Source organism: Neodiprion virginianus, chromosome 2 (assembly GCF_021901495.1).
Source record: "Neodiprion virginianus isolate iyNeoVirg1 chromosome 2, iyNeoVirg1.1, whole genome shotgun sequence".
NCBI classification, from domain to species: Eukaryota; Metazoa; Arthropoda; class Insecta; order Hymenoptera; family Diprionidae; genus Neodiprion; species Neodiprion virginianus.
This window is the reverse complement of record NC_060878.1, coordinates 38,173,306-38,197,695: the sequence shown is the minus strand read 5'-3', so window position 1 is coordinate 38,197,695 and position 24,390 is coordinate 38,173,306. Positions and strand designations below refer to the sequence as shown.

Sequence of the window (24,390 nt, the reverse complement as noted above, 5' to 3'; positions counted from 1 at the left end):
TGAATTTTTCCTTGATTTTTGATACCTTATACGTCTCATTTTATACTTAATCACAATTGAGCTTTGAACCTTCAAAGTACAAGACAGTGCATTGAAAAAGGTAATAATGCTGTTATTTTTTGCATGTAAATAAACAGTTAGGTATGTATTATTGTACACGAAATATATATACAACAATAAATATAATGAGATGCTATAATAATATACAATTCATACCCTGCGTCAAGAAATTTGTACAATACGTAATTAACGTACAAATTGCGAGGCGTACATTTGAAAATATCACGCTACTACATTATGTATGTATGTACAAATTTTTTCACAGTCGACACGTTGACAATAAATGATCACAGCTTATGGTACTAATGAAAAATATTTTCTTTCTTTTTTCATTTGCCATACATTAGAACTAACATATTTAATCTGCCGAAAAAAAGGTCCAGTCTTTACAATTTTTCATTTTCATACATCAACTGAGATACACATTATTATTCGAACATAATACAAATCCAAAGTATTTGATAAAACGTTATTGGTATGACGATTAACGTACGAGGTGTCCAGATGCAGTATTAGGTAAAATGGAGTATTGAAAATTCTTTCCAATCACAAATTACTGTGCAAATCGTAAATTGTTAAGGGAAATTTGTTATTTTTACTGATAAAAATCAGTATTCAATTGCCACAAATAGAAAGAGAATCAACTCAAAGTACTTATTTTGAAATGTATAATCTCATTCAGTATTACAAAATTGGGTGCATTGTATGTGCTTATGCAAAAAAATAAAAATAAACAAAGAACCTCATCTGTCATGTACCTGCACTAGGTAAGGATTATGAATTCGAAAAGTTCTCTGATGTAATGTTGTGAACATTCCCTACATTTTCATCTGAACGACTCGTACGTATGTATATATGCAAATCTAGCGATGAAAATAAATAGTGTTACTATAGAATATATCTAAATAGAATATCGAAATGATAGAATTTGAAATGTGCCAAATATCTGGCTAACAAAGAAAATTAAAATTTATTGACATTATTTTTTTCATTATTCCAGGAGTAATTGTCATAAGTTCTATTGCTGGAGTATATTAATTTTTATTAATTTCTCTAATTATTTCTTTATCATTGAGGACCTATGCATTATCATTCCTTCTTCCTGTGTAAAACGTAGTCATTGATCATTGAGTATGTCATTCCAATCGTGAGACTTCCTATAGCTACTCCTTGTGCAGCGACTCTGAGTTGCATCAGAAAGACAGAGGTCGACATTGCCCCTCTGTGTTTGTACTTGTAAGCTCCAATCGCACAAGTGGCTACCAAACCCACTAGACCTGAATATGGAAGAAGTAAATTCATTAGCAATTCACTTTGTACCCAGTAGTAGTGATTAACTGAACGTTTTTGTTACAAGCTTGAAACTCAGAGTTACTATCTGAATTTTATGTTACAGTACATGAATTTATGAATATCACAGAGAAGTGATACAGCGTAACCAATTATTGCATTTAAATTTTGATTTTATGTGTCGATAGGTGTCGTCGAAGAGTACAAATAGGAAATTTCCCACATAACTGAAGTTTTGACTATTTCTTGAATTGTATTTTAGTCAATTGATTATTAGATGATCATTACATAAAACAATATACAAGTATGATAATTTTGTGAGAAGGCGACTTTCATCGCAGGGATTATTTTCCGTTCTGTAAAGAACCAGCATCACTTTTAAAAGCAAAACTTGTGGCCATGGTATTCAGATTTCATTAACGAAGTTACAATATTAAGTGTTAAATCTAAAGCAGAGAGTGTCAGAGATAACTATGATCAAATAACAAAGTATGTGTTATACACCACAGATTCTTACCGATGATCAAAGCTGGTGATTGTTGTGCCTTTTTAGCGAGATTGGATCCCAATGATTCTTCGTACATATCGATGCGAGAGTCTGCCATTTTAACTGCAGAAAATCTTATGTCCTTTTCACTACTCTGTAACAAAATATTAATGACAATGCTTGTGAAATCTTGCAATATGAATATTATGTATTGGTTTGACAGTGCACTCTAATCACAGTCTAGTAGAACATCATTCGCTACATGTGTTAATCCGAAGTGACTGATTGATCGTTTTAAATGCTAGCAAGTGGCACTTAGATATGTAATTACCCAAATCTGTAAGATATCGATAGATAGCTGTTTGTTACTAAACTCAAACCAGACTATGATGTAATACATTTTCAATAACTGATAAGTGGTCAAATTTTGTGAATTTCAAAGTGTATCCAAGCTTATTTTGATAACAAATTAATAGTCGCCAACATGTCACGTGCCAAGCATTGAAAATTAAAGTTTTTCGAAGAGCATGCGGATACAAATTCTTTTGTAAATATGCTTCCGAAGCTTGGCTGTATCGAGCAATGGTAACATATTCGAATTATCATACGTGTTTCAACTATGACAGCCTTGAGCACGAACAGTTGTTGTATATACCTCTAAATTTATATTTTGGCACTTAGAGTGTAAGATATCTTGCAGAGATTATTCAATTGCTCAATACATTCATTGTTCATCTCTACAAGTCAGCAACAAAAATGTTGTGACAATGGTACATAATTCAAGTGAGACGTTCGAATAAAAGTTTCACGATAATCCGTCGTGTTACATCACTCCCCAGCCGACTCTGATTCATGGAAAGTTTAATTCATGTTTTTTCGGCGGCTAAAAATGTTCAATGTATAAAAATTAACGTTACTAACACTGGCACAGTTTAAAGTTTAAAGTTACATCCTTGATCTGAAATTTACAACCGTTTTGACGGAAATTTTCCCGATAAGATGTAGTCATCACTTGACGGAAAATTGTGAGGTTTTCCTTCTCAGCAATGTGGAAAAATCGGAGGAAGTATTGGACATAAATTATTAATTGAACAGAGCTAATGTCGCTGGACTATTATGTTAATATCTTACCATTTTGTCTGTAGCAAATAAAAGATGCAAACTGTTGCCCTGGATCGTATTCCCTCGGGTTTGAATATGGATCTGTCAACGCACAGAACTTGACCTTGCAACTATTCGCATGCCCAACGATTGGCTATCCAACTGACGGTGACGATTCGCGCACAATTAAAATGGACGACGTATGTTTGACACAAGTTACATAAAATTATGAGAACTACCGTAGTACGCGATCACCGACTGAAGGCGTGCGCGAATTTAGCAATACAACTGAAAGACGTATGCCCGCGACACGCACGGAACAACGAATCTGAATGAATCACGTAATGAGAAGTCAGATACCTGATCACCGCTTATATACCGACCTGCTGGTCCAGGAGCGTACCGATCGGTTTCAGCATTCCACGATCCGACAATTCCACTTTCACCCCAAACCGCGTGACCACGCGCACGGAGATGCACGGAGAGCAACGGAGGGATGCGTACGTGATGCGTTCGCTGTAAGCAAAGAATCTTCTTTGGCTTTAGAAACTACGGACATGGGCGACATGGGTAAACCAGGAATTTACATACGTGCGAGTCGTCACTAACGTATGATGCGTTTATGATATGAAAAATCAAAGTCGAATTTGAAAAGGAAAAAATAACAGAATAGAATAAAATAATAGAGGCGAAACGGTATTATTTGTACATCGAAACTAATTCATAATCCGGATACGAAATTTTTTACTTCGGCAATTATCGAATCGTCCCTGCAGATTATATACCTAGAATAAGCTCGATCAATGCCAGAGTGTAGATCACTCAAATCATATATTATTATTTTGCAACTACAGTGTAAATTTCCGTGAACACGGCGGGTACAAATGTAATTGCCACATTTATAAATGTATCTGCAAAAATTGAGTTGTCTGTAGAAGCTGTGGGATAAACGAAAGCCCCAGTGGCCCCAGGAGCATGCCTACTAGACTCTCGTGGCGGTCGAGTTGTCTATTCCCACTTCTTAATTCTTATCCGATCGATAAAAAACATGGCGGAATCTGCTGGAAACTGGTGTCTCATTGAGAGTGATCCTGGTGTATTTACCGAATTAATCAAAGAATTTGGTAAATAATATGTAAAAATTATCGACAATCATTACTTTTTGGTGTTTCCTCTTCGATCCGTTGTTTCTAGTTTTTAATATCGAAATACCACAACGGCGCGATGAGTGTTCAGAATTGTGTTTGACATTTTGGAAAATTTCTTCATTTCCTAGTAACAAAAGTATTGTTTTTTGATTTTACAGGCGTTAAAGGCGCACAAGTTGAAGAGTTATGGAGTCTTGATGACGAGCAATTTGAAAACCTGAAGTAAGCCTGATATTTCATTGTCACTTTACTCTGTACGAAAGTTAACCTCAAAATTATATTAACTTTGCTATTTCTTCACACGTTATTACTTTGCAGGCCGATACATGGACTGATTTTCCTATTCAAATGGGTTCAAGACGACGAACCATCTGGCAATATTGTGCAGGACAGCCGTCTTGAGAAAATATTCTTTGCCAAACAGGTAACATAATACTGAATAATTAATGAATAAATGTCAACTGTACCAAAATAACAATTTCCTTCTGTACAAAGTGAAGACTTTTGAATCGGAAGTAATAGAACTTGCAGTCATGCTGCCACAGTACTTTTTTCCTTATATATCATTAATTTTACAGGTAATAAACAATGCTTGTGCAACACAAGCCATTCTAAGCATTTTACTGAACTGTAAGCATCCAGATGTATCACTGGGCACAACGCTCGAAGATTTAAAAAATTTTTGCCAAAGTTTTGACGCCAATATGCGAGGTTTAGCTCTGAGTAATTGTGATGTTATCAGAGAAGTGCACAACTCATTTTCCAGGTATATAAATACATTCGTTAGTTGCATCTCAACACATTGTGCGGCTAAGGAAATCATGAAAGAATTATACAACCTTCATATATTTTAGGCAAACCCTGTTCGAATACGATTCCAGGCAGTCATCTAAAGACGAAGACGTTTTCCATTTTGTTGGCTATTTACCAATTGAAGGTCGTTTGTATGAGCTAGACGGGCTTAAGGAGGGCCCTGTTGATCTCGGACCTTGCCCCATTGGTGACCAATGGGTTCAGGCTGCTAAGCCAATCATTCAGAAGCGAATTAACAAGTACTGACAACGTTCACTTCGTTTTTACTGATACTGATATTTATTCTAAATCAAGGCAATTAAGACAAATCACAGCGAAATTTTTTTTACATAAATCCATGATTCGAATTGTGAAGCTTTCTTTTTAACATACTTAATACTTTTATGAGGTACTTCATAATCCAATCATGAAATGTACTGAAATTTTTTATATTATTGCATCAGGTACAATGAAGGGGAAATCCATTTTAATTTGATGGCATTGGTATCGGATCGAAAACTGTTGTACGAGCGACAGAAGATGGCTGTGGGACCAGGAAATCCTGCTGAAATAGCTCGCTTGCAGTCACTCATAGAGGAGGAACTTGGAAAATCTAAAAGATATCAAATAGAAAACATCAGGCGAAAGCATAACTATTTGCCACTCATAATGGAGTTGCTTAAACTATTGGCTAAAGAGGGAAAACTGGTGCCTTTGTATCAAAAAGCGAAAGAGAGAGCGATTGAAAAGGAGACTAAACGCACTCGAGACCTTGACAATCAAAAAAGACTCTAAGGTTGGCTAAAACTGTGTACCAATATGTGGAGTGATTGGCCAATACCTTCAGTTAAATTAATATTCTAAGCAAAATTTGGAAAAACTCTTTTTATTACAAACTTAATTGAATTCGTGTTGTAGATTTATTTAAAAAGAAAGTAATAAAATTCATTTGAATAACAAATACATAGTAACGTGTGATTTCTCAACTCTTATCTCAATTACACACCTTGTATAATAAAGGTGGGCTATTAAAAACCAAGTAATTATCCTGCGAAAGAAGATATTTATTTTTAGTAAAAAAGTTCTTGAGTTGGAACGGAATATACAGCTACATGTTGAATGCGAGAAAACAGTTTTGTATCTATTAAACGAAGTCCCGATTTATCCTTGTTCCGCATACATCTCATCAGGAAGAATCGTCATTCAGAGTTTAAGTCATCGCTCTCATTTGTTTTGTCAGATACGTTTGTTATTTCTGTAAATAAATAATATACTATGCGGTAGTGTTGATTAGATATTTTATTTCTAATAGATTCCATTCAGACACAGTCAACTGAAATTACCAGTATTGTCAAAGTCCGCCGAGTTTTCAACAGAATTTTCCATGAGTAATTTCTTTAATTTGAGTTGATCATCCAATTCTGTGTCTAACAGTTTGACGGTATCTTTTGTAAAAACAATTCTAGGCAGACATCTGTCCATGGTAGCTTCTTGTAATTGTGGTTTTTTAACGTGATACAAATATTCCACAATTTCTGAAAAAGATTCCACGGAATTGATTCATAGATCGTGTAGGCTATAATTTGGATACAGTAATAAATTTTTCGTTATCCTTAATTATGGATACATATTATAATGTGATAATTGGAGTGTACACTCACCACTCAATTGCTTGCCTTGAAAAATTTCTTCATGAACCATACTGTTAAATATTGTCGACAGAAATGTCGAAGTCATGCCATCAAATTTTTTCGATATACCTGACCATTCAAGCTCCCACCATTCGGATATTCCCATTGCATAGATGCTAGTTACAAAAAGAAGTTAATAGAGTTCATGAAAAATTGACATCGGTTCTTAGATTATTTTATATAAAAATACCATAATGAATAATATGTATAAATTTAATTGACAATATCGTAACTAGAATAAAAGCTAATGAAAAAATTCATCATACTTGGTAACTTACTATTCAATTATTTTTATCTTAACATCATTTAGGTAAACTCGCTCTTTGCAAAATAATTGCATATGCAACTTCACAAGCCAGAAATACTTCAAATCTTTCTCATTTATTTTCAACTTCTTTGATAGCTTTTTCCACACAACAAGTGGTATGGATAGATCTTTTAACTGACGGATATCGTCACTCAATGTAATCAGCATTAAATTTCGTATAAACTTTTTCAATAAATAAGAATCCCACTCTATACCTGAAAAAACATAAATTGTCTAATTTTTGGTATTCAAAATATTTGTTATGTATCTACTTAAATTGCCCTGTATGTTCTGGGAATATTGAACAGCAGACACTGATGATATTTCCCAGTTATCTTCTTTACTCGATATATGATATCAATCGAGTATATTTCTATACAATATGCCAAATCTGAACCTAATAAAATCTAATTTAATTTAAATAAAACAGCATTTAGGCAACATATTTCATCTTTCACAACTATTTTATTCACTGAAATGCAATATTTAAGTACTATATTTGGAAAGATATGATTATATTTACAGTGGTTGCTCATTATGAAACGAACGTGTATGCACGTGTACACATGTAGTAACCAGCTGTTATTTTTATTACTAAAATTAATGAAAATTATCCAACATTATTGACTAAGTTGAATTAAAACTTAATATAAAAGAATATTTTGAAAAGGAAAAATACACCTCTATTAGAATGTGAAAAATGTATATTATGTATTATATTCTGTGAAAATATTTGAATGACGACATATTTTATAATTCTAATTACATGGGACATGCGTAAACGATGGGTAATACATTTTTTTAGAACAATTTTGCATTACTGACTTTTAGGTTTCTTCTTTTTTTTCAGCAATCTATAACGCCGCCAAACAGAAGCTCTCGTTCTATTTAAAATTTTACCCAGTTCAGAAAATTTTCGAATATTTTTTGAATGAATAGCCGAATCGTTTTCCATATGAGCTATTATTAGCTTGTCTTCCTTGTCAGTGTACCTGAAATTGATCATTTTTGTCTCAATGTATCTAATATAATTATATGGATTAGTTTAAATTTATAAATTATAATCTGCCACCAACTATAAAGGTCTAAATTACCACTGATATGAAGACGAATTAGATACACACTATTCCAAATATCTGATAAGGTAATGCGCCAAGAAAAACACGATTAATTGAAGAAATAAAAACATACCTAGATTGAACATGTGGCTGATACAAATTTCGGAATCTCCAGTAAACACTATACAATGTTCTCCATGGTAATCCGGCTGCTAAATACTGGACAAATTTCTGTCTTTCTTCGAATTTTGCTACCGTACCAATTTGATGATGCCTCATGTACATAAAAGGCTTCACATTTCTTGAATCCCAATTGTGTGTCTATACGTATGTGAAAATCATGTGATATTCAATTTCATTGTAAATATTGATTCTTAAGATAATCGGTAACTGATTGTTTTCAATATATATTGCATGGACTGTATAATGGCAACAATAGATTAGTTAATTTAAATCCACAAGGAACAAAGAACTTTAACAATTAATTTTAAACACAATTTGATGTCTCCAAGGAATGCATTTCTAGGAGAATTACTTTGCAAAACGATTTCCAGTTCGCAACAATGATGTCATCTTCTTCAGGAGTGAATTTCCCATATTTGATAGGACCTAGTTTTTCAATAGCTTCCCTTTGGATTTTGGTAGGACCTCGAGATCCAGCACATGATTCAATCATGTGCTGTGGCGGTACGGTGTGTTTTAACTTTACGCATAAGTTTCGCAATTTCTGTAATAATAATAAAGAACCATTAGCAATGCAACATATGTATTAATTCTACATTTTTCGTATTACTCTCAGTTGATCATACATCTTTAAATTTAAATACATTACATAGAAGATCAAATTGTTCCTGTTTACTTACTTTTACAGTTTCTCTAGGAAGTTGCTCTTCCTCTTCCAAGGCACTAATCATTTCCTCGACATCTTTAGCTTCTTCTGCTAATTCAAAATTGCGATGTCTAGAGATTTTTATGGATTCCTGGTCCGAAGATTCTATTTCTTTTTCGTCATCACTAGTCGTAAATATCTCGCTAACTGTCGATTTACTGGTTTTTCTCAAACTTTCTTCACGCGGTGGCTTCTCTCGGCCATCATTGGTGGTTTTAATTTCATCATCTGAATCTGAACTACTTGCGTCGCCATGTATCATTGCTAAAAGGGTATTATGACACTTTTCTTCAGCATCATAGTTTATTTCAGATGCAACTTCTTCTTTCGATACGAGAATCTTTGGTTTCAAATCTCCTGTGTCTAGTTTAGACTTTTTTACTGAAATGTTAGAAGAATCACAGCTCATCACTGGATTAATCGTTGAATTGTTAGATAGTATTGCATGCTCACTTTTACGACGTTTTCGATTGCTCTTCGATTCATATTTCATATCATCTGAGTTTTCAACGTCTTTCACACATTTCCTTACCTTGGGGGTAAAGAAGTCTGTCAAAGTTATGTTGGGACTAATTTTATGCTTCGTTTTGGAATTGGATTTTTTAATGGTAGGCTTCTCCAAGCCTATTTGACTTGATTCAGCACTACTTTGGTGATTAGGATTTTTGTTTTCAATAATTTCCGCTGACTGTTTAAAACCAGATCTATCATCAGTCTCAACTTTCTGTTTACTTTTTTTTGACTTCTTATGCTTTTTAGTGGTTTTGTCTTCTGAATCTTTTTTATGTAGACTGAACAAAAAGTTTTTTGTACTAGGTTCGCTTTCACTAACTTCCGTTGAAGACTGTTGCGCTTCAGCAAGTACCTGAGCCTTTCTACGTTTACGTCTACTTGGCCTCTTATTCTTTTTGAACGCTCCAGGCGATTTCGACAATTGTACACAATCTCCTTCAGAGTTTTCGGCGGATGATTTATTTCCGTATTTCTGCATGTCGTTTGCTGCTTAACAATCTGCCTCGGATATTTCACGATGAGAGTTACCTAACTATTGACTTAGCAAGATCTTACTCTTTACCGCAAGTTTGTCATCGGTGTTCATCAAATTCTATGGAATTACAAAAATAAAGCATTATTAATACTCCTCCTATAACATTTTTTTGTTCATTAATAGAGTATCATTTTCCGCCTTGTAGGTTTTGTTACTACAATCAAATCATAAGCATCAATAATCGGCAAATCTGGGAAAAATATGAGTAAAAACGGCTGTCATTGAAAAACTTGGTCAAATGGGAAAACGAATGAAAGGATAAATAAATATAACCAGATTTCCGTTATCGATCCAAATCAACGACAATTACTGTCGTTGAAGCGTCCTCGTACGTATGTACGTACTTGTAGGTTATGTTGACTTAAGATTGAAGTTCTATGTAAAAAAAACTGTTTATCACTATTTTTATAAGCCATCGTTGCAGATATGATATCGTACGAATTATTAGACATTGATTTTAGTTGCATGCTATCAGAGATGAATATACAACTGTATCACATAAAATAATCTTTGCTAACCTTTAAAAGGGAAAAATCCATTCCACTTCTTTTTTTCACTTTTCTGAAAATCTTCTGCAACTAGTTTATCAACTTACATACCGGAATGAATAAATCCCGCGATAAGCATTATGAATAATATGACTGAACACGAAAGATGGTAAATAAAGGTTAAACGAAAGAGAACTTAAACAACACATCCTTCATTGGTTGGATGTTTATACGGGGTTAAAGATCCTGCCAAGTCTTGACCAATGCACACCATCGATTTCCCCACTATGGATCTACACAAGCATTACCAACACAAGTACACGTGCGGTTGCACGAATTGACGAATTTAATTAATGGTATTAGTGTCTTGCGTTAATTGCCATATGACAAACTGATAATGCGCCATAAGTAATCAACACTCTTTGTTCTTAGATTAGGTTTATAGATTTCTAATTTACAACTAATAAGTTGAGCCTGGATAAAATAGCGATCCATATCAAATGAATGTTGAGTTCATGTTTGATATTTAAATTTAAAGATATTGTTAAAATTAGATATGGTAAGAGAACATTCTCCTTTCATAATTTCATTTATTTTAAGGAACTTGCTATTTACATCGAAGGAAGTTCGTTATTTAAGGGCTGTATACATACACCTATATCATAGTATTAACTGGATAAATTATATATCACTGTTTTAATAAACCTATGCATAATAATCCATACTCAAGTCTTATACAATGTTACACCTTGCGCAAAAATTTAGAGTTGCTTCATCTTCTTGGCAATTAAATTTTTGCAAAGTATGTGAGGGTAAAAATAATATAAGGACAAACCAATGTATCGATAGTTATGATTTATATCATAAGGGTACTGTGTTCCGCTGTAAATAACATGATCGAATAACATTTTGTACTCAAATGGGTTACTATAGAGATTATGTGTAAAAATAGATCAACTTTGGTAGGTATTGAGGTAAATCATGGAGTCAAATGAGAGAAAACTTTATAATAATTCCTATAACACCACAGTTTCGGTCAAGAAAAATGACAAGGTGTACAAAGTCGAAAGGTTCGAGAATGATAAGAAAGTAATATATAATCTATTAAAATACTTAATATCAACAATCGAAAATATCGCTTCTATAAATTCCTTTTAGCCTTAGCTGATTTTACATTTGCAAGTGTATGTATACACGTAACATGGATAAATCTATAACATCTGTTACAAAGTTCAAGAATTCCGAAAGAAAGGAATAAAAAACAACTCATCAGCAATGGAGAGGAATAATCATGTCCAATTTTTTATGCTTAAATTATCGGTCAATGCGTTACTGTTGCTGGATTTTCTCCATAGAATAGAAGGCATTGGATACAAACTGAGAATACAAAATACAAGAATTTTAACGTCTTTCAGTATTTTACACATCGTCCATCAGTTTTCATTGGTTAACCAGGCAGTTGTATAAAACTTTAACCGAGTACTAAAGAGCCTCAGCATTACAAGCGTCATCAGAAGATAATTTTGAAGGTTGTAATTGTTCTGGGTGGCATGCTAACTGGCAATGCATCAACACTGAGTGAGCAAGTTCCTTCATACGAAGATTGGGCCGGGAATCTTTTAGCAATTTCTCGAGCTTTGTCAGACCACCCTCCTTTTCAACCAGAATGCAATACTTGTCCGCTGTGATGTGAAATAAAATGTAAAGCTGTCAGTATATAAAAAAAAAATATATATATATATTTTCAAACTCATTTTGATCTGAGTTTTGTTGAAATTTCATACTTTACTAATTTCATTAAGCCATAAAAATTGGTATATACTTACGGTAGACCTTGGTAAGATTTGCTAATGCCCAAATGGCCCAATACTGGCATTGCGGTGTATGAAATATGTCGAGTAGCCGCAACAGCGGAAGAAATGATCTATAGTTGATGTTACGGGCCGCAGACAGGTCCCAGCGATCAATGGCTGTAGACATCCGACTTAGTACATAGTCTCTATCAGGATTTTTGACGACCCAGGCTTCTCGTCCGTCAGCTGCCATATGCGCCAAAATACCCGCAGCATTGTAAGACACCTGACATGATTTAGATTAAAAAATATAAAGAAAACCGGTGCAATAACAATCGTAAGAACATACCATCAACTTTAGTATCCACGTATCTGCAAAAATTATATTGAAATATCTAAGGAGTCTTATTAAGGAGGAGGCCAAACTCGTCTCTCTATCGACGATCAAATATGATATTTAATTTTCGTAAGTTAATGTCAAAAGCACCACTGACGTACCGTTCAGAGTTTATGAATTATCAATAAGCAATTCGTTTATAATAATGTATGCAAAGCTTATAGTTTATTCATCCTCTACAAAATTATAGTGCCATTGTTTTCAAATCTTCACAATGAACTACACTATAAATTGTTTCGTATAATGAAGATGGGTCTCCTCTCTAATATTACCTCTTGGAAATATCAACAAAGCGCAATTCGTACATCATGAAGGGTGCTGGATACCTAGAAACTATGGGACAGGTGAAGTCTGCCATCAATACGCTGCCATTTTTTTAGCACACACTAACCAGCTCTTTTTCATCACAGGGAATTATTTTCCATGTACGAATATTTATGATCATGGGCTTGAAATTCCATAAGCAACATTTATAATGCTTTGATTCATGATCCAATACTTTTTGAGAGAGACTGAACGGCTTAATTATATATACGTAAATTTTATAAACCAATAAATGATTGACCTGAGCGTATGGGTATGTCGACGTCACTGGCGTTCTATGGAAGACAACTCAATCCCACCGCTTACACTGGTATCCAGCACTCTTTCTCTATGCTTTTAGAGTGAGATCAGGAACGTTGTTAATTCAAAAAAGGAATACGAAATTCATACTGCATGGATACCTCGATGCCGTCGCTATCGGAATTCAATAATCTTGCAAAAACAGCTACGAATCTTTCTTCCATGAGCTGAGGCCGGAGATTTTCCACTTCTGCGACATTACCCAGTAGGCCCATCATATTTCTTAGTAGCTCCTCTTTATTTGGATATGCCTAACAGATTTCAAAACAATACATTAATCTCAGAGGAACTTCCAAGAATATTTCAAGTATAGAACATTACTTCTTTGTGTGATAAAGTTGTTAGAATACTTTTCTTTTTAATAGAGTTTGAATGCAAAATTTTTACTACGTAACGGGAAACGTACATCGACGCATCCAAGAAAGAGACGCATGCCTTGTGCTACCAAAAATCGTTGACAATTGATTGGAGTTTCGTCTGTCATGTTCCACATTGTAGACCAAGCAACTTCTAGAACGTCATCAAATAATCCACCTTCAAGTCTGTATTCGATCAATCGCAACATTGTTGGCACGCAACCCAATTCTCCTAATAAACGTTTGTGCCTTCCATCAACTTGACAGGCTAACGAGTTAAGTAAATAAAGTCCAATGCGCTGTACAAAGCCTTCCTGTTCAGCATTCTCAGCAGAGTGTAACAATACTCTTACCAGTTCTTCGTAATTCCACATCTATAGACATGTTTTAACTTAATAAGGTACTTAATCTGGAGCTAATGATCGAAGCAATATGATTTGCAAAATCAGATGAGAATAATCATTAAAATGCACAATTTTGATCGCCAAGTCTTTTCATATTAAGGCTGTACACTGAATACATGTAATAAGTGCTGCGATTAAAGAGATACATACTACATCGTGTGGAATACGAAACTGGCACAAAGCTAAACAGCCATTTCGCATCATAGTCTCTTCGTCTCGGTGGGCACTCATTCCTGCGAGTAAGGTTCCAATTATTCTACGTTTCGTTTCAACTGGCAATCCATTTTCTTCTTGTATTTTCACTATGTAAAATAACGTAGCACTGAAAAATATATTTCGTTTGTCATTCAGTCCCAGTTACACGAGTTTGTTATAAAAATAAATATACCCACCTTCCAGATATTTGTATATGTTTTTCAGTAGGATGTTTTTCCATAGCTTCAAGAACTGTGTGCAAGGCCTGATCCATTCGCTCACAATTTTCATACCTAAAAATATGGTAGAGGTCATTCAAAACTTTCCGCAAGAGATCCCGTTTGTTGTCCATGCAAACTCTAGCGGCAACTAATATTTGCTCTTCATTGCCTTCTCCTGCTATCTGCAAAATCAATTATTTAGTTATTAATTTTCATTACAGGAGAAATTTTCTTAGTTGTGGCCACTTGAATAAATATTGGCTTTTATGCTTGAGGTATGATTGTACCACTTGGGCAGGAATATCATGCCTTCTGCAGGCGCCATGAGCAGTTCCATAGAGACCTAAGAATTGAAGAGGCGTATGGACTCGGAAGGAGAGGCCAGGAATGTCACATAGCTCGCTGCAATATTGTATCGACCTATCCGGCCGCTCCGCGACTCCTCTTCCTGCTAGATTAGTTCCACCAATATCCAATGAAACAAGCTTTGGCAAGCCACAGACGAGATCTCCCAGGATTTTATTAGGGTTTTCAAATTCCCCATGTTTACTGTGCGATTGTGAAATGTCCAAATCCCTTTAAAATACATCAATATTTTTATTACATTTGTGACCGCGATCAACATGAGAAGATTTATTTAAATCAAAGCAGAGTGGCTCAAAGTCTGTTCACCTACTTTTTGCTGATTAAATGTTTCGTGAACAGAATTAAAGTTTGGAATAGTATTTACTAGAAGCGGATTCTAAAATAGATTTCATTATCAGTTTGGATTTGTTACAAGTTGTGTTAAAAAAATCATTTTCTCGTGCATTCTAATAAACAAAAATGAATTGTTCAATGAGTTTATGACAGATTTCGGATTTAACTGCATTAATGATAATTCATTCCAATGGTAAGTGAGTCTTTTTATTATATGATTCAGTTAAAATATTAGAAGAGTGGGATCGATCAATTCATTTTGTTCTACTGGAATTTTGTGACTTTGCGATAAACTACCTTAAATTTTTCAAATAGCTAATATTTGTGACGAATGCTTCAGGATGCGAGTTGATTTTGACATTGTAGAGCGAAAGGGAAACCAAGTTTGGTACCAAATTATGATAGTAAACATGTCCTATGTGGGAAGCATTCGATAAATCCAAATGCGTCAAGTTGGTTAATCCTGCCAATAGAAGTTCGTATTTGTAGGCAGCTATGTCGACATTCCAAAGTGCCAATTTCTTCAAGTTCGGAGTGCGCAAGACATACCCTCGCTTGTTATAATTGAGCGCAGAATCATCTTCTGAAATAATAAAAAACGTATGTTACATTGCAATCATCAGAGATCGTGATCAATGCTTTTGTCTGCTGAATTATTACCAGATTTGAGCTGAGAAGGAACGATCATAGAACCTCCTCGGAAAGCCAAGCTTATTAGATTGTCCGAATTGGCATTAATGTGCTCTATAGTAAGTTCGGTGAGGTTTTTACATTCGCTTAATTCCAGTTCTGTTAGCTTATGCTTAGTTATCGTCAGGACGGATTCGTCCGACAGGCTGCTGTTCGCAATCTTGACTCGCTTAAGCCTGGTCGGTGAGTCTTTAAACATTGATAAAAAGTAATCATCGATATCTCTCGTGCCATTTCTGTGGGCGAATTCAATGATCTTGTCACAAATCTCGCTGGGAAGTGCGACACCCTTTCTAAGGATTCGGTAGCCACGTTCATCCTTGGAGGAAATAATGTCCAAGTTGGAGCAAATCAACCTGAAACATATATCCGCGAGGGACTCTGGGCCGATATATTGTTTTCGATTGAATAAGGCATCGGGATGCGCCATCATAAACGCAGTTGCGTGATAATGTCCGAAGATCACGTGAAGACGGTCATATGAAGTCTGGTGAATCCGTTATATCCGTACGAAATTACGCAATTTTCAACTGTCAGATGTGTCAGGATCGTCAGCTGGTAGCTGTTTAAACATTTTTTCACTGTACTATCTCCAATCCCTCACCACTAAACACGATTTAAATCAAACCTCTGTCACTCTCGATATTTAATTTAAACCAATCCATCGCAAGTCCATGCAAGGGCATTTCCCTTCACCGAACTTGTTATCACTTTAATGCTAGAATATTCTGTATACCTGGATATTTTCGATAAATCTTAATACACAGCTCATGATGACTGATGACAACGATGTGAAGTGTCACACTCTCGACTAACGTAGTCATTCCCGTGTTATCCGCACGGTCACAACACGTAGTCGCTGGGTAACTTACCGGCTCATTCATTGGACTTGTCGAATAATGCCTGGAAATTCTTTATCGATGACAAGCTTCGATATTACGGGCAGAAGTGTGCGTTGAGTTGCCTAATTCAAGGCGCGCAGCTTCGTAATTGATCGGATGCAGATGACCCGAAGAACTTCCGTCGCAATTGCACATGAATTTAATTCACAAAAAATGAATAGGTTATCTGTAAAAATAGGTGAAATTTGACCGATCGATGTCGATCTGTTGATATTATCAACTTAAGACTGAGATTGAATTTGCACGAGAACTGAAACGCGGAAGTCTAGTCGTATTCATACTGGGACCGATTTATACACGTCAGTTGAAAACGCATTTTCGAATTCTTTTATCGGTAGAATTTATAGAACGATAGGCAATCGCAATATTTGAATGCAGCTATCCACTAATATTGTAATGAATAGGAAAAAAAAACACCTGTAAATTTATCCAACCAAATCTTATTTTCCTAATTTCACAATTACAAAAAATATTAGAAAATCCAGAATCATCTATAAATGGCCTTTTGCCATTTGCTGTCATTCGAAACCAGGAAACTGATATCAAGTTTGTATTAAATTCGATGATTCGACATTTTTATTTGTTTATACAACCAACTTTTTTCTCGCAGAATCATTTTGACGAACTATTTGTTGAATAATAACTACCATTGTCAATGAGGAAAGAATTTTACAATTAACATTTAACAAATGAAAGTAAATGTTTTTAGCCTAATCCCTGCAGACAATAATTTCCCAGGTCTTCCAAGCTCGCGAAAAACATTTGTGTAGTCAAATTACAAACATCTAATTTTATCTGAGCGAGAATCACTATGATGGTGCTTCATATTGCCTGTAAAGGTATTAAATCATAACTTATCATGCGAGTATAATTATTTACGTATAAATAACGTTATGAAACTAGACTCGATAAATCGTGGATGAGTTTAAAGGTCAAAGCGTACATGTAGCGCTGCAAATAGGGGACTTCTGCTTGACAAAGGCCGCCATCTTTCAGTAAAATTCAAAAACCAGATTTAGCGCTCTGCCAGCTATGGAATAATACAAAAGGAATGTTCAAGTGAACGTATAATTTGAAAGATAACCTTAGAAAACTATATCTATTGGAGCAAAAAAATTTCAGTACATCATCGGTTTCAGAAATTCGCAAGGATGACAGTTTCGCCAAATTTTTCCAGCACGGTATTGAATCCGATAAAACGTTGCGGATGGAATTTTTTGAGGAAAAGGCAATTTCGAGAAACATGATAAGAGAAAACTACTGAAAGATTTTTCAAAAAAATCAACCATTAAGAGGAAAAAAGCGAAAAATCCTTTTGTCCAATTATCCGATATTCATATTGCAGTAGTGTGATAAATTTTTTCACGCGAAAGAGTTGCTACAACTTTATAACGTTGCTCTCATCTTGCAGGCTGAGATGATCTAGATGATAATTACTCGATAACCATGAGCGAACGATGGAGGAATCTAAAAAACATTAACTGATATCGGCCGTTGCGAGCTAAAAATGGATGATTTAAAATTCGGCATTACATAAGTTAGGATCAATTTGCCTACTCATTTTATATATCGATACACGAAGGTCTAGACTAGGATGCTCCCTTCGAGTACAGAATTTTTTAAATTCCTTTTCATCTGAGATGGAACGGACTTGATGAGATATCGTATTTCAAATATAACAAGTATAATAGTAACGCGACACGCTGCAATTTGAACCGGCAGATTATTCATGCTCGACTAAAGCACTGCTCTATAACGCTTTACTTGTATAAATAGCGATTTCGTGCGGTTTTTTAACGATGTAGCTGTTGTAAAAGAAAATGATAAAACTTGAGAATCCCTGCGATAAAAAGTCAAGCAAGTTTTAATTTTTCGAAAATTACCGCAGTGATAAGGGGAATCCGGTGAATCCATTCGCTTAAAGTATTCACAAAGCCATGGAAATTTTATCCAGCAATGAAACGTTGCGGGGATTACTGAGTCGGCAATCAACAATTTCTCGTTAATTTGATGACGAGATTATTATACATTCGTGAGTTATGATGATTTTCCGAATAATTTAAGGCAAAGAAATGACGAAGTTACATATATTTTTTAATTCAAATCATTAAAAAAAATTTTTTTAATTTAGAATATTCCTTCGATTTCATCCTACGATGGCTTATTTTGCTAGGAAAATCATTTTTTCTCACCCAATTGACTGGACGGATTTTTTTTCAACATTAAACTTGATATTGCTGTGTTTTTTTTTTTTAAATCAACATTAGTGCGACGCTAATAAATTGCATATCGAATGAAACTTTTATATTTTTAACAATCTTAAAGCGATCTTAAATGAGAAATTGACGATTACAAATTTTCATATTTTTCTTTGTTGAAGTGATTTTCAGTAAAATCATCACAGCTTGCAACACACAAACCGCAGTACTTGAATTTTAATTCCATACTCGACGTACTTAATATCGAATTTCTTGCTGAAACGTATCTTGAACAACTTGTACATAGATTATTCAAGCACACGGTCCTTGCTCTAGTTTCGATGGTACAACTGAAACGTCGAGTGAATATGTAAGCCTCGTAAATATCATCTCGGAAAACCTTAACCAAACGTTCCTAATCACACCTGATAAGAGCTAAGCCAAGCAGCATCTAATTTACCGCAGAAAAGTAGAAAACAACCGTAACGTAAGCGAATGTCAGACCAAGGCAATGCGAAATTCTAATTCTAACGTGGTTAACGAGAGTCTATCGACCGGAAACACGTGCAGTATTCATCGCGAGTCGGCCGAGCTTACTTCCAGCTCTCTTGGCTCTTTTCGAATAGACTCACATAATACAACGCGTGGTAAAGCTCTTAGAAATCCGTAATCACTCGATTGAATTCCAGGCGATGCCTTTACCCAGATCAACGGATATTCATTTACCTCTCCCGTGTACGTTACGTTGACTTAGACCTATTCGTGCCAACGAATTCGAAATCTACCGACCGAGTGAAGCGATACGAGTGGAGCAAAGTTTATACGCAACCGTGAAATTGGAGATATTTTTACGATTTTGTTTTTACCCTTTTTAGAGGATCCTTACCGAATCCCCTGTTTGTCGCAACTCTACGGTGATATCATTCCCCCTATCTCTCGCATATAAGGATGCAGGTCGATACTCTCCGAGGTGAAATCCGAATAACAGGTTCGGCTTACGGAAGTTTGCCGAACGGAACATACACGCAGATATAGGTATAATCCGTCTAAACGATAAAGAGGTCGATAAATATGACCTAAAATTGATGAGTATATTATTACGAATGTCCGTAGGCATACACATGTCGAAAGTAGAACCAATCGAACCGATGACCTATTATCGTCTGTGCCCCGGTGATGAAAAATATTGGCCCAACAATATACAGCGGAGTTCTTTGTGATATTGGATGTCAATTTATCGCGTTGAATTACGCAAACGTGCCGATAAAACACGACGATAGGAAACGGAAATGAAAGGGATTCAAAATTTAGCTGCTGCAATCATCACTTTGTCCATACAGTTACGTATACACACATATGTCGTGCATGTGTGTATATACGAACAGATATATCCGTATTTTCTTATTTCATTTTGATATCAATGTATAGGTATAGCATAATAACGCGTATACTTATAACTTACGTATCCTAACAACGTTCACGTGAACTTGTATACACGAACCTTGGTTTACATCGATTATCGGCATTGCGGGAATCGCCTGATCGCCTGGCAATTACTGCACCGCCAATGTTACAGGCATTACACGCAGAGGGTTGTTTTTACACACGAAGAGGTACGATAGGTATGCACCAATCGGCGATGAATTTTAGGCGGTGTATAATTGTTTAATTAGTTACATTGAATTAGCGTAAATTCGATTGGCGCTTCGTAGCTGGAATGAAATATTCTTTCATCGCACTAAGGCGATGAGTTTATCGAACGCGTGTGATATGATCGTCGTTATGTTACGCAACGGTGTGAATAATTCGTCACGTATACGGTTAGCATAAATTCATTATTTAATTAACGATTTTTCTGTACATTCGTCCTTCGACCAAATGATTATTAATACCTGTATTCAATCGTTGTTCATACGCTGTGCGTATGTATCAATAGTCAGTCTGACTTTACGAATATACGATACATTCGTTCATCTTTCAAAATCTGTACCAAAGTATGTATGCCAACTTGTGAATATACCTACGCTCAAATATATTACAACATCGAACAGACACGCAGTACATTGGTAATACCGTTTTTTAGAAATTTTTCATTCGCTATTACGCAGGCTCGAGGCTATACAATGTTCGAAATTTTGACTTTGGTAATTTGCTTTGAAGTCGGATCGGGTATAACCTTGTGGAAAGATATTCTTTCGTCTAATATAACGATGGATCGCACTTGCCCGTTGCCTGCAGATTAACTTTTATAGGAGAATCAATTTTATCGTTGAACAACCGGTATGGATAATAGCGTTACAATACACAAATGCATCTGTATGATAAATAGTATGTGTCTTTACGTACGAATCGAAAGACGTGATTAGCGTTCGTGATACCGACAAAATATGTAAGCGTATGTATAGCATCGTAATAAAACGTTAAATCTATGTACTCGCGATTGTATTTATAAAAAAGAAATTATTCTCAATTTTTGTAGATGTAATGAATTTTATTGTATTTTGATGAATTTTAAACGTAGAATACATTATATGCATACATGTATTAGCGTTTTGCAAAGACTCCGGTTACTGGAATTTGTTTGTTTGTTATGACTCACTGATTCTCGGCATCTTGAATTACCATTAGCAGATATAACGTGTACGCTTGTACGAGTATATAAGATAAGGAATATACATAGAAAACAATTTACTGAATCAGAAATATTCTGCTTTTACGTACGAGACGAGAAGAATTCTTCAATGAAAGGGAGAACGTTAACCGCAGTGATAAAGCTTTTCCAAGTGTATAATTACGTAAGTTTAACAAGTAAAATATAATAAGCGCCGTCCAAGTAAAACCGCAACAATTTCGAATCAAACGAGCTTCCTGATTTATTGGATTTGCAAAATTCTATAAACTGTTCGAAAATTTGTTTTTTTTTTTATTTCGCCCTATCTATACATTGCAGCTACATAAAACTAGATGGTACAGCAAATTATTTTTAGCGAATCATTAGGTATTAATATCCTATTGCAGATTGTGAATGTCGGGGAACAGCATGACGGTCCGTAGGCGGGAAAAAATTTGACCATACAAATTTGATCCCCACGAATGAACAAAAATTAAAACTCATATTACCACAGATAATGTGAGTGAAGTTTAATATTGGTTCAATTATTCCGAGGAATAACGGTGAATGAAAGTTCGTTCGGATTTCTCTCCGATTTCCAATATACCGTATTCTAACATATATTACAGGTATGATAGTACGGGTATTGCGATTGGTACAGTAACATTGCTGTTATTATTTATACTATAATTATTATTGAGAAAATGTAAATTTGAACAACTGGTGAATTTGAAAAATTAACGACGGAGCCAGGAATCGAACCTGGAATCTAGCGATGCTTAACCGGAGACTTACTCCACTAGACCACCTAGCCGCCCTGACTCTGTTGTCTTTAATTTCTCTCATAACCAGTGAGTTCAAATTTGTTTTCATGTGCCCGATTTGTATGAGTAAGAATTTCTTCTCTGCATGCACGATGTAAGGAGAAATTTTCTCCTTACATCGTGCATGCAGAGAAGAAATTCTTACTCATACAAATCGGGCACATGAAAACAAATTTGAACTCACTGGTTATGAGAGAAATTAAAGACAACAGAGTCAGGGCGGCTAGGTGGTCTAGTGGAGTAAGTCTCCGGTTAAGCATCGCTAGATTCCAGGTTCGATTCCTGGCTCCGTCGTTAATTTTTCAAATTCACCAGTTGTTCAAATTTACATTTTCTCAACAAATATTCTCTCGTAGATTAATGATTTGCACACCCGCATCTCATTTATTAGACAGCATTCTGTCTTACGGGCTTCTCATCGGAAGCGAAGGATTGAAAGGGGTAAACATAAACATCTACACACTACAGTCTCCTTACATCGTGCATGCAGAGAAGAAATTCTTACTCATATAATTATTATTACACGATATGATACATGTCATTCGCGTTTACATATGTATATCACCGTGACTATAATATTGTTAACAAAGTGTGCAGACCGCAGCCACTTTCAGTCGAACTCTGCAATTATTGTGTATTAATATTGTATGTATAATTTATGTAACGTTGAGAAAATTGACCAATCAAAATTGTTGCCGTGGAAACACGCGATGGTGTTACCTTAAACCTGAGATGTATACATTGCGCTTATCTGTACTTACTGATACCCACGCAGAGCTCAGGGCATAATCAGAGCTTTCTATACGTATTACGTGTAAATAGGCAACTGCGGTGTTTTTATCCTTGGAAAGTTGTAATCCGATGGTCGAAATAATTCTAGTTGCAGCTAGGTAAACTAGCTCGTGTTCGCACTGCTGCACAATTAATCGCTTTACTTGTGTCAGCTGCGCCAGTTATCTAGATTTTATTAAATTGCAGAGGTTTTTTTTTTATTTAAACGAACAATTTTTTAATCTGTACATCGAACAATAACCAAAACCTTCGTTTTTCACGTGTAGAGTTTGTTTTTTTCTTTTTTACGTTGATAAACAAGTCTTGAAGTTTTCGCTAGATAATATAATCGGCAATTAGCACCATGTTGAAATAAAAAGCAAACCTTATCTATGATAAAATTATTTTTTTCTCTCATTAGTTACGGAGAAGAAACAAAAATTTTACAATTAGCATACAATTCTGTTAAGATCTTGCATGTGGAAAAACTAACTTTACGTGAATATATAGCTTTCCCGATTTGTCCAATTTCTTTTTTCAACTGCCAGCTTTAAAAAGTGTTTTGTGCTACGAGAGTAATCGAACGTAACGTACCGCGTAAATTTCGTGACGTGACACAAGTTTGGTACAATTTTCAAATGGTTCGACTGTGTAAGCGTACAGATGACGTGTACAGTCGTCTTAAGTAATTGTTACGTAGGTATACGTACAATACTTTTTATGCAAACCGCGTGCGCGAATTATCCGAGAAATATTGGACGGAAATTTTATCCGATTAGAAAAACGGTCTGTGTATAATTGAGATAAGATGAGAAAAAAAAAGAAAGGAAAAAAATTATCAAGTCTAGCGTCCGAGATGTTCATCGCATTTCGTGAAATAATTGTAATTGTCATAAAAACGCGATAATTAAACAACACACGCCTCTTATCGTTACACCCCTTTCCTAATCGTTATCAAACGGCACGTTTCGTTCTCCGCTCCATCCTTATCCACACTCTGCACCTACATACCATTCCTACGAACCGACTAACCACACTCTCGCCTCTAAGTATATAACTCGGTATATGACCATGTGTAATACCGTAATGTGCGTGTAACACCGGCCTCAATACGTACAATGTTTACTCGGTGTGTAACCGGCGTTAACACTTGTCATTAGGGATTCGTACCTACGGAAATTAGCGGAAATAACAAAATTTAATTATTTAAAAGCCGCACCCAATTCCATGCTCTATTTTGTAAACGTATTTTCACAGCCGCGATGACTGTTTGTTATTTGATTCTATCGTATCGCGGACTGCAGGGTGAATTTATACACGATGCTGCACATGTGTGTGCGTGTGGT

General features: G+C 35.3%; 4 protein-coding genes across 7 annotated transcripts; 1 reads left to right on the top strand and 3 right to left on the bottom strand.

The window, feature by feature from the left end:
* Nucleotides 1-126: 126 nt before the first annotated feature.
* On the bottom strand, nt 127-3,402 carry LOC124298111 (HIG1 domain family member 1A, mitochondrial-like). The gene is made up of 3 exons (XM_046749728.1): nt 2,969-3,402; nt 1,868-1,991; nt 127-1,337 (listed from the first exon to the last, which is right to left on the bottom strand). The coding sequence occupies exons 1-3, from the start codon at nt 2,969-2,971 to the stop codon at nt 1,150-1,152; spliced, it is 315 nt and encodes a 104-aa protein (XP_046605684.1). The 5' UTR covers nt 2,972-3,402; the 3' UTR covers nt 127-1,149.
* Nucleotides 3,403-3,903: 501 nt separating this feature from the next.
* On the top strand, nt 3,904-5,839 carry LOC124298108 (ubiquitin carboxyl-terminal hydrolase isozyme L5). The gene is made up of 6 exons (XM_046749722.1): nt 3,904-4,062; nt 4,245-4,308; nt 4,405-4,510; nt 4,665-4,852; nt 4,941-5,138; nt 5,343-5,839. Exons 1-6 carry the CDS (start codon nt 3,987-3,989, stop codon nt 5,671-5,673), a joined length of 963 nt encoding a protein of 320 aa, XP_046605678.1. The 5' UTR covers nt 3,904-3,986; the 3' UTR covers nt 5,674-5,839.
* Nucleotides 5,840-5,921: 82 nt separating this feature from the next.
* On the bottom strand, nt 5,922-10,634 carry LOC124298104 (uncharacterized). Of its 2 annotated transcripts, none has more exons than XM_046749708.1 (9): nt 10,390-10,634; nt 8,798-9,928; nt 8,470-8,661; nt 8,068-8,255; nt 7,702-7,868; nt 6,848-7,091; nt 6,540-6,685; nt 6,222-6,413; nt 5,922-6,133 (listed from the first exon to the last, which is right to left on the bottom strand). In XM_046749708.1, the coding sequence occupies exons 2-9, from the start codon at nt 9,812-9,814 to the stop codon at nt 6,078-6,080; spliced, it is 2,202 nt and encodes a 733-aa protein (XP_046605664.1). In that variant the 5' UTR covers nt 9,815-9,928; nt 10,390-10,634; the 3' UTR covers nt 5,922-6,077. The 2 variants fall into 2 exon arrangements, with proteins under 2 accessions (XP_046605664.1, XP_046605665.1); XM_046749709.1 differs by lacking the exon at nt 10,390-10,634 and adding an exon at nt 10,145-10,341.
* A 301-nt stretch (nt 10,635-10,935) lies between these two features.
* Nucleotides 10,936-16,549, bottom strand: LOC124298103 (protein zer-1 homolog). Of its 3 annotated transcripts, none has more exons than XM_046749705.1 (9): nt 15,709-16,548; nt 15,346-15,631; nt 14,637-14,925; nt 14,326-14,531; nt 14,084-14,255; nt 13,580-13,903; nt 13,275-13,424; nt 12,186-12,438; nt 10,936-12,041 (listed from the first exon to the last, which is right to left on the bottom strand). In XM_046749705.1, exons 1-9 carry the CDS (start codon nt 16,169-16,171, stop codon nt 11,842-11,844), a joined length of 2,343 nt encoding a protein of 780 aa, XP_046605661.1. In that variant the 5' UTR covers nt 16,172-16,548; the 3' UTR covers nt 10,936-11,841. The 3 variants fall into 3 exon arrangements, with proteins under 3 accessions (XP_046605661.1, XP_046605662.1, XP_046605663.1); XM_046749706.1 differs by having other exon boundaries at nt 11,872-12,066; nt 15,709-16,549; XM_046749707.1 differs by lacking the exon at nt 10,936-12,041 and having other exon boundaries at nt 12,194-12,438; nt 13,264-13,424; nt 15,709-16,549.
* Nucleotides 16,550-24,390: the final 7,841 nt, after the last annotated feature.